We start from the raw sequence: 13462 nt of genomic DNA on the forward strand, positions 1-13462 counted from the left end.
TTCTCTCCGAGCACATGAGGGCCTATTACTTGTTCCCTCGCCCGGGCTTCAAGTTGCTGCACAAGCTTTCGAGCAAGATCCCAACTTGGAAGCAGGACTACTTCGTAGTCCAGAACCCCGCAGGGTGGCCCTTCCTTACTCAATGGAGGGCGGCTATCCAAGACCCCGACATCATCCTTGACAAGAAGATAAGGGAGACGCTCCAGTCGTGGGCTGAGGTCAGGTTTAGTTACAAGGATTACATCACCGAGAGTAAGCTCATTCAAGCCGGCTTGAGCCCCGGTAGGTAGTCTTAGTACCATAGTCACTTGGCTTGCACCTTCTCCTTTTTCTTCTACTTGAGTACTAATGCCGAGCTCTGTTGCAAGTCCCATGGAAGCGGATAAGCTCAAGGGGGATAAGCTCTTCAACAATATGAAGGGGAGGAAGAAGCAGGCTGCTAAGAGAGCTCGCGTTGAGTCACCGCCGGCCCCCACTCCCGAGCCCAAGCTTCTGCCGGCTCCCTCTTCTGAGCCCAAGCTCCCTGACGCTCCTCTGATCATCGACTTGGAGGAGTCCGTACCACCTCAGGAGCCCGAGACCTCGGCTGAGCCTACTACGAAGGCAGCAACTGAGCCTAAGATCGTCATCGAGTCTGCCGACATAGCAGTTGAGGCCTCTGCCGAGCCCATCCGCACAGCCGAGATAGTGGTTTTCAGTTGGGGAAGCCCAAATGGAGCCCGAAGTATCTTGGTCCCCCAGTATATATATATATATACATCTCTTCGGTGCTAACCAACTTTCTTCGTCAGGCGAACTCCGCCGTGCATGCCCTGACTCTTCAGTCCGAGAGGAACCTGAAGCGGGCTCTGAACGCCGAGGAGTCGCCCCGCGCAGCCCATGCTGATCTGAGGACAGCTCGCGGCCAAATCCACCAGCAGGAGAGCGACGCCGTGGCCTAGAAGAATGTCATCACGACATTGATGGCGGAGAAGGACGAGATAGCACGCAAGAAGGACGCGCTGAGGGGCAAGGTGGAGGCCCTCAAAGCAGAGCTGGCACGTGAGAAGGAAATGCTGAGGGGCGAGCTGGACGCCCTCGAGGCAGAGGCAGATGGCCTTAAGGAGAATAAAAAGGCCCTTCTGCACGAGGTGGAGTTCCTCAAGGCTGACATTGAGGAGAAGACCGAGATCTTTACTCAAGCCATAAAGGAGACAAAGATCAAGGCTGTCGCGGAGTACATCCAATCGAACAAGTTCGATGCCGTTTTGGGGGAAGCCTACTATAAGGGGTTCAAGCTCGGCAGGTGGCTGATAAGGCATACATACCCCGAGCTTGACACGAGCGTCGTCACCACCTCACGAATCACGGATGAGATAGCTCGTCAAGCCACAGAAGATCCGGATTCTGAGGAGGAGGACGGTGACGAAGAAGCAGATGTCACCGATCGGCATGAAGCTTCTGAGGAGGTCCCGTGTGGAGATGACGAGCCCCCGAAGTAATTGTTTTTTGTACTCCCAGCCTGCGAGCTCAGTTTTAGTTTCTTTTTCCTTTTCCCCTTTTTTTTGTCAAGCTCATTGTACAGAACTTATTTGTTAATGAAATCAACTTTTTCTTTGCCAAGTGACGGTACTTATTAAAGCATCTGTTTTGTCCGAGCTATCGTAGTAAAGTGTATGAAGTAGGGTTTCTCAACCGTTGCCGCCCCGAGCTCTCCTAGTACCTCACGGGGGTGGATCTTGTGACGTACACCGAAGTGATTGACATAGTAAGGCATATGCCCGAACTGTCTTCTGGTTGTATGCCGAGGTGAGCTAAGCGCCGCAGAATCTACCAGTCTACTTACACCCTTGACACATTATGTACTATGGTGCCGAGCTCCTTGGTCAGCTCGGTATTTTAGCCCCTTGGTCGGGGGGGAGTGGCTTTAGCCACCCTCAGAGTTCATTCATGTCATAGAGGCGACTAGGTCATTACGCCGGAGTCTGTTAGTTTGGCATTTTGGCCCTTACGCCGGAGTCCGTTAGTTCGGCATTTTGGCCCCTAAGCTCTGAAAGTGACTCGTGGTCTGCTCTTGGAGTTTGCCCATGGCATAGAGGCGACTGAGTCTTATTACGTCGAGGTCTTTGTTAGCTCGGCATTTTGGCCCTTAGGCTCTGAGAGTGACTCGTGGTCTACTCAGTTATTTATAGGTAATACTGCCTTAGGTTGACAATATTCCATGCCCGAGGTACTTGTTTCCCTTCTAGGGTTTCGAGCTCCTATGTTCCTTCCCCGAGTACTCGCTTTACTCAGTAGGGTCCTTCCCAGTTCGGACTGAGCTTACCAACACCGGGCTCGGGCACCATAACCTTACGGAGAACCAGGTCGCCAACGCGGAGAGTCCACTTTTTGACCCTAGTGTTATAGTACCGAGCTACCCTTTGCTTGTAGGCCGCGGTCCTGATGTATGCGAGGTCCCGTACTTTCTCAAGTAAGTCGAGGTTGGTACGTAGCTCATCTTCATTTGCCTTGTAGGTGAGGTTAAAGGGGGTTTCTCCTGTAGCGGTCTTTTCCGTGGTACGATAAGCCCATAATACGCTAGAAAGATCATCTGCCCATAATCCCTTAGCTCGGTCCAGGCATGCCTTTAGTCAGTGGAGAATAGCTCTGTTCGTGACTTCCGCCTGACCGTTTGCCTGAGGGTGCGCCACTAAGGTGAAGTTCTGCTGAATTCCCATGTCTTGGCACCAGTTTTGGAATTTGATGTCTTCGAACTGCTTATCATTGTCGGAGATCAGTACCCGAGGTAGTTCGAAATGACACACTATGTTCTTCCAAAAGAAGTTCTGCACATTCCGGGTTGTGATTGTTGCGAGGGGTTCAACCTCGACCCACTTCGTGAAATAGTCGACTGCCACCACTAGGAACCTTCTTTGCCCTGTTGCTGGTGGTAATGGCCTGAGTAAGTCGATCCCCCATTGTGCAAATGGCCACAGCCTAGTGAGGTATTTTAGGTCGACGACAGGCCGATGGTGGATGTTGGCGTGCTTCTGACACTTGTCGCATTTTTTGACGAGCTCGATCGCGTCTGCCTTCATCGTTGGCCAGTAATACCCCTGTCGTAGTGCTTTCTGAGCAAGGGCCCTGCCCCCCAAGTGTCCACCGCATAGGTCCTCATGAGTATCGCGGAGGATGAGTATCGCGAACAAGTGTGTCTTCGGTACAGCCGTTCGTCTATCATGACGTACTTGGCTGCCTAACGCTCTACCCTCCTGGCAGGATTACGATATACGGGGAGGGTCCCGTGTAGCAGGAAGCTCGCGAGCGGATCAATCCAGCTCGGCTTTGCTTGAACGACGGGAGCGACCTCCTCTGCCCCCCTGAGAATGCTAGGTCGAGGCAAGTTCTCTATATACATAGTTCTCATGGTGTTATTGCTAGTGCTGGCTAACCGGGATAGGACATCGGCCTCAACGTTCTCTAATCTTGGGATTTTCCGAATGAAGTATGACTGGAACTTGAGCAGGGGCTCTCTTACTTTGGCTAAGCTATCATGGTTGGTTCGCGAGCTTCGTACTCACCCGTAACTTGGTTGACCACGAGCTAGGAATCACTGCAAACGACAATGTGCTTGGCTTTTACTTCCTTTGCCAGATCCAGACCGGCTAGTAGCGCCTCGTACTCTGCTTCGTTGTTGGATGTCGCGAACTCAAAGCGCAGTGCATACTCCAATTTCACATTGCTAGGCCCGTACAGAACGATCCCAGCCCCGCTGCCCTACTGGTTTGACGAGCCATCTATGTGAAGGATCCAAGGCTCCTCGTCCCAGTTCGCGCTTGGCCTAACTAGGAGAGATGTCGCGCTGGTTGCTACTTCATGGCGCTCAAGCTCAACCGGCCTGGGAACCCCGGGCTCGCCCGCACTGGGGGCCTCATGTTCCACCGACCTGGGGACTTCGGAGCTAAAGGTGCATTCTGTGATGTAATCCGCTAAGGCTTGGGCCTTGATAGCAGTTCGCGGATTGTATTGGAGTTCGTACTCGCTGAGCTCGATGGCTCACTTTGTCAACCTTCCCGAGACCTCGGGCTTGAGCAAGCTTGCCTCAGAGGTTTGTTGGTAAGGACAACGATGGTGTGAGCTTGGAAGTACGGGCGGAGCTTCCGGGCTGCTATGACTAGTGCATAGGCTAACTTTTCTATTTCTGGGTAGCTTGTCTCTGCTCCCTGCAACACTTTACTAGCATAATAAACGGGTCGTTGGACCCGATCTACTTCTCTTATTAGTCCTGAGCTGACCACCTCGTCACTTGCCGAGAGGTATAGCTCTAAAACATCACCCTCTTCGGGTCGGGTTAAGACTGGGATGCTAGCAAGGTGCTTTTTGAGCTCGTCGAACGCGAGGTGGCACCCTTTGGTCCATTCAAAGCCTTTGCTTTTTATGGCCTTAAAGAAGGGCAGGCAGCAATCTGCTGATTTGGACATGAAGCGGTTCAGAGCGGCTAGCCGGCCGCTCAACTTCTGAACCTCCTTCAATTTCCGGGGTGGTCTCATTTCTAGGATGGCTTTAATTTTGTTCGGGTTAGCCTTAATGCCGCCAGTTAACGATGTACCCTAAGAATTTACCCAAGGTGACACCGAAGACACACTTGTTCGGATTTAATTTCATATTAAATCTACGCAGAATTTCAAAATCTGAATATAAATCTTGTATTAAATCATGTAAAAATTGGGTTTTGACAACCATGTCGTCTACATAACACTCTACTTTTTTGCCAATTAGTGGCTCAAACAGTTTATTTACAAGTCTTTGAAAAGTGGCCTCGACGTTTTTCAACCCGAAGGGCATGACCTTGTAACAGTATAGGCCGAGCTCAGTTATGAAGGCAGTTTTCTCTTCATCAACTGAGTCCATCCTGATCTGATTGTAGCCCGAATAGGCATCCAGGAAGCTCAGCAACTCATGCCCCAAGGTCGCATCCATTAGACGGTCGATCTTGGGAAGTGGGAAACAGTCATTTTGGCAAGCTCGGTTCAGCTCGGTGTAGTCGACGCACATGCGCCATTTACCGTTAGCCTTTTTCACCAGAACGGGGTTGGCCACCCAGCTCGGGCAATGGACTTCCCTGATAAAATTGGCCGCAAGGAGCTTCCCGACCTCCTCGTCGACTGCCCTCCATCTCTCTGGGGCTAGGTTGCGTTTCTTCTGTCTAACGGGCCTAACTACAGGATCAGTATTGAGCTTATGAGTTATGATGTCGAGGTTTATGCAGGCATTTCTGCCACGGACCATAAAAAAATATCTAAATTTCCGAGTAAGAAACTTATCAGTTGAGACTGCAGAGGTTCCTCAATAGAAGCGCCGATTTGAAGTACCCGAGCTGGGTCCTCTGTCGAAGCCGGGATGGGGATGGTCTCTTCGATGGGTGCGGCTCGTTCCGCGAACTGCTCCACGGGTCGTTCTAGCTCGAGGTCGTCTACTACCTTGGCTTTCCCTTTGAGGGCGACTACATAGCACTTGTGGGACTCAAGCTGATCGCCTCGCGTCACCTCGACTCCGAATGTAGGGAACTTCATCGCCAAGTAGTAGGTGGAGACTACTGCTTGTAAGGCGTGGGTGATGGGCCGACCTACTATTGCATTGTACGGGGAGGGAGTCGCGACCACCAGGAACTCATGGTTGAGCCTTACCACGCTAGGCCAGGTGCCGACCTCCACAGGGGTGAGCTGGGCCTTGCTTCCCGACGAGTTGTCACACCCGCCGAGTCATTCGGCCGGGCTTCGGCGAGCTTGCTACGCCGAGTTGTGGCTAAGCTGTCATGCTGAGTTACCACTTATGCCAAGTCATGTCCACGTGTCCCTGTACTACGAGGTCGGGCCAAATCACCCTACATCAAAAATAAAACTCAAAACAAAATTAAAAAAGAATATGCATTTTTTTCATTTGCACTCCCCTGCATTTGTACTAATACAATAAAATTGCACTATAACCAAACAAACAGCCTTACTCTCACTTTCAACCGAAGAGCCTCAAGTTGACCACAAGTGGAACAAGGATAATTATTAAAACTACGAATATAAGGATTTCAATCTTGAAATAATATCTTTCATAAATAGCACATTTATATTTTTACAGTTTTGAATTGCAATCTTTTATATTTCTAGTTTTAAATGGAAATTATTTTAAATTTCATAAATAATAAGTCTCCTTTAACATTATGTTTGGTTTGAAGGAAAAGGTAGGGAAACTTATACATGGTTTGTACAGGTTCCTACGTTTCTCTACTTTTTCCTTCAAACCAAACACAGCCTAAAAGTTCATAATGATTTTGTTAACAAATACCTCTTAATATGAATGGTTATTCATTAGTTTTTGATAATCTCCTAACATGTATGTTTTTTGTTTTCTTCTTTTCAGAAAATGTTACATCAGTAAAAAAACCATAAACTATTTAAAATATTTTTTGCTTGGTTCCTTAATACCAACAAAATGTTGCTTTTAAAGAAACGAATTTCATTTCTATATGGCTGATGTGAGCTATTACTCAATAGCACATAACACCAAAATATCTTATAAAAGAGTTCTTTTGATCAATGTTTTAAAAATCGACCTAGAGGTCGAATGGTTCAGACCGTGCCATGTCAGCATATATATACATATATATATATATGTGTGTGTGTGTGTGTGTGTTTATGTGTATAAATATATATTTTAGTAATAAATAATGTATACATATGTTATATGTATTATTTTATATTTAATATATGTTTTTTAATTTTTTATTTATAAAAAAATATTAAAAATTACAATTTAGGCCAAAAGGGGGGTTTTTCGTGAAAATAGCATAGCAAGGCGCCTATTAAGGATGTTAATGGGTCAGGTTAAATAGTAAACCTGGCTTGACCCAACCCTATAGGATTAGGTTAGGGCAAAGTATATTTAGTTTAAGGTCGGGTTAGGGTTTTCATTCTTTGACCCAAGTCAAGTTCAGGTTTTGGCTGACCCGCCCCGCTAGGTCATGATACCCTGCATATATACCATGTATTCTTACAATTTTTTGACTTCTAACTTTATAGGCTTAAAGTTTATAATTTTTTTATACATTGATTATGATTTTCTTCATTTTTTTTAAATGGAAAAATAACACCTTAGAATCTATAAAACAATTTCCTTACTTTTTTTTTGGCTTCATGGGGCTACACAATAGGGGGTAGCCCAACCCCTTTCCCTTAACTCCCCCCCCCCCCCAAACCCCTGGTGGCAGTGGGATTTGATCCCTTAAACCTATAGGGTCAGGTCTGGGAATCATGTATTTTTTAGCCGAATTGGGTTGGTTTCGGGTAGGGGTGCTGGAGGGTCCAGTTAGGGTTAAGGCAAACCTGTGCCAAACCCGACCTGTTGACATTCCTAGTGCCTACAGCTCCTTGGGTTGCATAGATCTTGAAACGTTATCCAAAATTTAAAAAAAAAAATTCACCCCAATCGGATATCAGAGTGTAAAGTTTTGGCCTCTGAAAGTTTGCATATATTCAATGTGCAACCCACGACTTAATCACCAGGTTGAATGGGTCAATGGTTAAATTGGCTAGAATGGTTCTTGACCAAATCAATGGGTTTTGACCGTCTAACAGGTCTTGAGTCTTGACTGAACTGGACCAGAATCCTGACTTGAGTGATGGTTGGAACAGTTCAACCGACCAGATCAATGGCGGGTTGACAACATTGCTTTTGATCATAAATCAACTTGGGTCCAAAGTATAAATAAAAAAATTAAAATTAGAAGAAGAAATACAAATAAAAAATGTGAACTAAAGCTATTCCTTTCCTGTAGCATTTGATACCAAAATCTTCAAAGCTGAGCATGATTAAAAGATAATAAAAATTAACCATATCATGGAACTACTTACTCAAACTTCCACTGCCATGGTTCATCCCCTGCGGACTTTCTCTGTTATTTTAATGTAATTATGCCTTAAATTGCATCATTACAATAATCAAAATTATAAAGCACATACTAAAATATTGAAAGGATAAAAAGAAAAACTATTAATAAGTTCAATTTTTCAAGGGGACAGTGAATGTGATCCCATAAATTGAACCATCAAAATATTTTTATAGTATTTGCTTATCAAGTTCAATTAAATAGGAGAAGCCAGGTAAATACAAGCGGCATTCCTTATTCATGCCATTCACGGTTTGGATTGGTAACCCCAAGGATTATTGCTTGCCCAGTTCCATTGATCTCTACACATTTCTTCTATTCCGTACTTTGCCCTGTGGAGAAGTCAAAATACAAATAAATCCGTATTTAAGTGGTCTGGTGAGAGAGGAGTTATAGATGTTATACCAAAATTTAAGGAACCACTAATAACAGAAATGGGAAACTATTGCAATCCCTCTTTTCAGTGACGAATAAGCATTGATAGAAGCATCAGAAACGAAGTCAAAATATCAGATCAATTTTAAGGTACAAAATCTCATAGGGTGGAGTCAACAATTCCATAGCCATGTTTCCAAATATTTTCCATTTTGCAGCTACTATTTGAATGATAAAAACTGAATTCACGTGAATATGGATATATAGATTTACAAACTTACTTCCAACCAAGTTCCTTTTCGGCCTTCTCGGTAGAAGCATAAACTGCAGTAGCATCTCCTGGCCGCCGTGGACATAGTTTGAATGGGATTTTCTGGGAGTAATTAAATAAGCACAACATTCATTAGTATTTAGTTTAAATTTCGACTGTTTTGGTTTGTGATCTATAAACTATTACAATTCACCTTGCCAGATGCCTTCTCAAATGCCGCTACCATTTCAAGCACAGACGTACCACACCCAGTTCCCAAGTTGTATGCAACACAACCTAAAACAGGATGTCCATTAGAAACTCATGAGCAAAAGAATGCATAATATATATAAGTATTGATGACAGAAAAATATAAATATTTTTAGAAATTTACTGTTATTTCCTTCACTAATAATGGAACAGTGCTCGCAAAATTATATGGAAGTGTAATAGATCACAAAAAAATACATGAAAGTTTAATTGGTAAAATTACACATAGGAAATGTACCTATATTATCAGTTGTGAGAAGCTTCTGAAGGGCTGCTATGTGACCATCAGCTAAATCCATAACATGAATGTAATCTCTAACCTGTTTACCATGGGATTTATTAGCACCATGAAGAGAACAGAGAGAGAGAGAGAGAGAGAGAGAGAGAGAGAGAGAGAGAAAGAGAGGTTAAACTGAAATTTAAGGTATAAAAAATTCACATACTGCACTGCCATCCTTTGTAGGATAATCATGGCCATACACATTCAGCACTGGCAATCTGCCTACAGCTACTTGTTGGATATAAGGCATTAGGTTATTTGGGATTCCCTTGGGATCTTCACCAAGTTTGCCACTCTCATGAGCTCCAACAGGATTAAAGTACCTTAGTAAGATAATTCTCCAGTCTGGCTCTGCCTTTTGAATATCTCGGGCAATTTCTTCAAGAAAAAGCTAGTGTGTTGAAAAAAGATTGAAGTCAAATTGATTAGAAACACACGAATACAGCCAAAAAATTTAAGAGGTCAATAAGTTTAAAGAAAATCATGGAAATCAAACTATACTTGTTATATGTCTAGAGTAAAAGAGAACTCAGATGAAAAAACTAAAAAACTAGAGGTGTACCTTGGTCCTCCCATAGGGATTCATAGCCATTAAATTAAAATCTTCAACACATGGAATCTTTTCAGGTTGGCCATAAACAGTTGCAGATGATGAGAAGACCATCTACATTGTACCAAACCATATAGAATCTTTCAGTGGACAAAAGCAAGAAACTGCACTAATCAATAAGGGAAAAGAAACTGAATGCAGAAATCAAAAGTAAACTAGCAGAAGTCCTATGAGATTGATCAACTAGAGTAAAGGCATTAAGCAAATGATAAAGATCTGGAAAGAGGTACCCTGTTCTGTTCTATGTACCTTAAACCAAGAAAGGTTCCTGAACAACTTTATCATAACTGGGTTTTCAGGGGAAAAAGCAGCATCAAGTAATTAGTTGTTTCCTGATTTCTCAAGGACAACTTTGTCTATCTAATCATTGAGGTCAACATATTTTACCCTTTAAATTAAGTACATTGATTATAAATGTTTCTGTTAGTATAATAATTGATTCTCATAAATTTGTGTAATAATTCTAATACCAAAATAAATATAACATAAAATATGAATATTTATAACATCCAACTTTATTCTCTCTGATTTTAGAAAGGGGATTGATTACCATTTTTTCGGTAAACAGGGCACATCATTAATCAACTCAAAAACTAATTGTATCAATAGACAAAATACCCTATGTTTTAACTTTTGTCATAAGCAAAAGTTGTTTCTATCTTTTCACCACAGATGTACCATGTTTACCACAAATTGGATGCACCCAAATCACTCTCCTTCTGAACACTTAAACTTTGCACATAATAGAGAATCATGGTAAGTTCATAGATTGTAAGAATGAAAGAATATTATGTGAAGATAAACATTCCAATAGACCATACAGAACTGTATTTTATATTTTCCCCTATATATATTATAAGCCTTATGCTTTCATGTTGACTGTAATTTTCAGTTTGTTAATTAGTATTGGCATCCCATTCATCTCAGAGTCAAGTAGGAATAAATAACCACCAAGTGTTTTTTTACTCAGAAGTTTAAACTATACTCAACTGAGAATAGATACTGCAAACATCTTGTCTTTTAAGAGCATGAATACTCTCTAATTAGTGAAGTGGTGGCTGTCTTGAATAGTATCCATCAGGTATATGTTCCCTTTTCATTGAAGTGGTCCTAATTCCTGGAGTTCTTTTTATTCAAAATCTAAATGCAACTTCCTAGGGTAAAATATAATTCTAGCAGATCAAAGTAATAAGGTCTACAAGCATCATATGATAACTGGGATTAAACGCATCTTGACCAATCCTCAATATGTACAAGCAATTAACAATTGTCTATTGAGAAAGAAGAAGAAAAACAAAAGTAAATGCACGATTATGCTTTGCTATTGCTAAGCGTAGTGCCAAAGTGTACATGGCAGAACTATAAGCACTCTACGAGCGGCAACTCAGTCTGGGTACCATCACATGGAGCTTCCCTCCTTTAGAAAATATCAAATTTGCAAAACAGGGGATTAGGCCCAACATATGGTGTCAAAGACTGGTTATAGGTGTTGAGTACAATAAAATCTCATAGATCCCAAGGGATTCTCACATTGCAAAGAAGAACTCAAATCATTTTTCCTCATGCAAGTTTTTTGCGCGAGGAAGACCCTCAAAAAATAAGAATCAGTTGATCCCGGTTAACTTCTTCAATCATGAAGAGATTTTGTCTTGGCCAGGAGAGTTTCTTTTCTTCATTATTCTTACTGCTGCCAGAAGGAAATGAGAGAACCATGTACATCATATGAAGTATGAATCACTTCAGTCTATACTAGAAGATAACACCGACAAAAGAGTGGTTCATCAAACTCTTCACAAGAAGAAAACAACACATAATACCCATAAAACAATATAAGAAATAACGTTTTCCTGCAGAAAGTATAAACGGTTTAGTCATGGCTTATAAGAGAATTCTCGCATGACGGCATGAGGTATGAATCACTTCAATTTAGATAAGATACAACTGACAAAAGAGTGGTTCATCAAACTCTTCACAAGAAGAAAACAACACAGAATACGGAATACCCATATAAGTACTATAAGAAATAAAGTTTTCCTGCAGGAAGCATAAACGATTAACTCAAGCTTTGTTTTTAAGTCAATTCTCTCAGAGACATTAAATCGAAATATATTGGCAGACTACTGGACACCGACGGTTCCACATTCAATATCCTATAACAATTGGCATGAAACACTCAGAAATGCCCAAGGAACGAAGAAAAACGCGAATGGCTTGTGTGTAGATACCTCTTGGGAAATGCCAAAAGAAAGCACTCAGTAACTTACCTTCTTACAACCATATTTTGTCATGACTTGGTACAAATTCAACGTGCCGATCAAATTGTTATCGAAGTACCGCATAGGATATTGAACGCTTTCCCCAACAGCCTTCAGGCCAGCAAAATGAATCACAGCATCAAATCTATTACAATTTGCAATGGTAAAACCAATGCCATTATAATCAGGTATCATTCAAAGGTAAGCATATAAACTTAGTTTTGGGAATTCAAACGACTGAAATGCACTTACTTGGTTTCAGAGAAAAGTTTCTCTAAATCCTCCTTATTCCGTAGATCACCCTGCAATCACCGGAAACAGATCATTTGAACTGTGAAACGTATAAAGAAAAGGAAAAGGAAAAAACGCCAATCTCCCAATACATACATACAGAAAGAAACTCATGAAAAAAATGATCGGATTATTTTACCAGATGGAATTGAAGTTTTTTAGAGAGATCAGGACCCACTAAACATCTAACCCTGTTGACAGCTTCTTCGACCGAGTTATCAAGATTGTCAATGATGGATACCCTAAAACCCTTATTAAGAAGCTGGACGACGGTGTGGGTGCCTATGAAGCCAGCCCCACCGGTTACGAGTATAGTCTGTTCCTGAGGTACCGCCATTGAAGAGCAGAGGAGAGGACGCAGGACGACTAGACGAGAGACGGAAGAAATGAGGTGGTAAAATGGGTGAGGATGATTTATAAGGAGTAATTGAGTTTGAGCAAACTTCCTCGGTTGGATGGATAAACATGAGAAGGAAGTTAAGACGGGAGAAAAGAGAATACAAACCAGCAACAAAGAAATTAAAGCAAATCACGGGTCAGAGTCAATTGATTTCTCTTCAGGTTCTCCTTACCTTCTCTCTCTGTATTCTATTGGTAAAACTAAATCAGTTTACAGAAAGTGACAGCTAGCTAAGAAACTAACCGAATAATTCGTTCATATATAAATCTTTTCCCTCGGGTCGGTCACATAGTTTCTCCTGCCGTCACTGAGTTCCATTATTGTCATTCAAATCATCAGTAAGGCGACATTTTTTACTGTTTCTTATTTTGTTTTTTATTAAAGCAAATTATTGTTTTATTAGAGTAATAATAATTAATTATAAAATTCGAAAAAATTAGGAGTAAAGTATAAAAATCTCCCTTTGATTTCTGACAATTACACAAACGTATATCATAAGTGATCGTATAATAAAGTTTAAAATTTCGATATAATATGCCCAATATAGAGTGTATTGTATTGTATCTCTTTAAAAAATAGATCTGGGATATAAATGGAAATCGTGTGTTGTTTTTTTTTATATATATCGGACCCGTATCAGGAGCGTATCAGAAGCGTATCGGGGATGTATCGAGGTGTATCAGTAGCGTATTGACAAAAAAAAATACAGCTAAAAACTGAAAAAAAAATAAAAGGGAAAAGTAAGCTTCTTTTCCCTAAAATAAGCCTTCTTTCACCCCCACCCCCCCAAATGATTCTAAAACTCCAAACCTCATTCATAGAGTGCTAGAT

General features: G+C 42.1%; 1 protein-coding gene across 1 annotated transcript; it reads right to left on the minus strand.

Moving 5' to 3' along the window:
- Positions 1–7852: 7852 nt before the first annotated feature.
- Positions 7853–12843, minus strand: LOC104608756 (bifunctional UDP-glucose 4-epimerase and UDP-xylose 4-epimerase 1). The gene is made up of 9 exons (XM_010274840.3): positions 12371–12843; positions 12193–12242; positions 11950–12085; positions 9638–9739; positions 9239–9466; positions 9034–9115; positions 8740–8822; positions 8557–8648; positions 7853–8232 (listed from the first exon to the last, which is right to left on the minus strand). The coding sequence occupies exons 1-9, from the start codon at positions 12566–12568 to the stop codon at positions 8148–8150; spliced, it is 1056 nt and encodes a 351-aa protein (XP_010273142.1). The 5' UTR covers positions 12569–12843; the 3' UTR covers positions 7853–8147.
- Between the last annotated feature and the right edge of the window lie 619 nt (positions 12844–13462).

The sequence above is a fragment of the Nelumbo nucifera genome, chromosome 6, assembly GCF_055504915.1.
Source record: "Nelumbo nucifera cultivar China Antique chromosome 6, China Antique-T2T, whole genome shotgun sequence".
Lineage (NCBI taxonomy): Eukaryota > Viridiplantae > Streptophyta > Magnoliopsida > Proteales > Nelumbonaceae > Nelumbo > Nelumbo nucifera.

Coding starts and splice junctions, on each gene's coding strand:
- LOC104608756 (XM_010274840.3), bottom strand. CDS start 12,568: ATGGCGGTACCTCAGGAACAGACTATACTCGTAACCGGTGGGGCTGGC. Junction 12,086..12,192: donor AAACTTTTCTCTGAAACCAA/GTAAGTGCATTT, acceptor AAATTGTAATAG/ATTTGATGCTGTGATTCATT. Junction 9,116..9,238: donor CTACAAAGGATGGCAGTGCA/GTATGTGAATTT, acceptor CATGGTAAACAG/GTTAGAGATTACATTCATGT.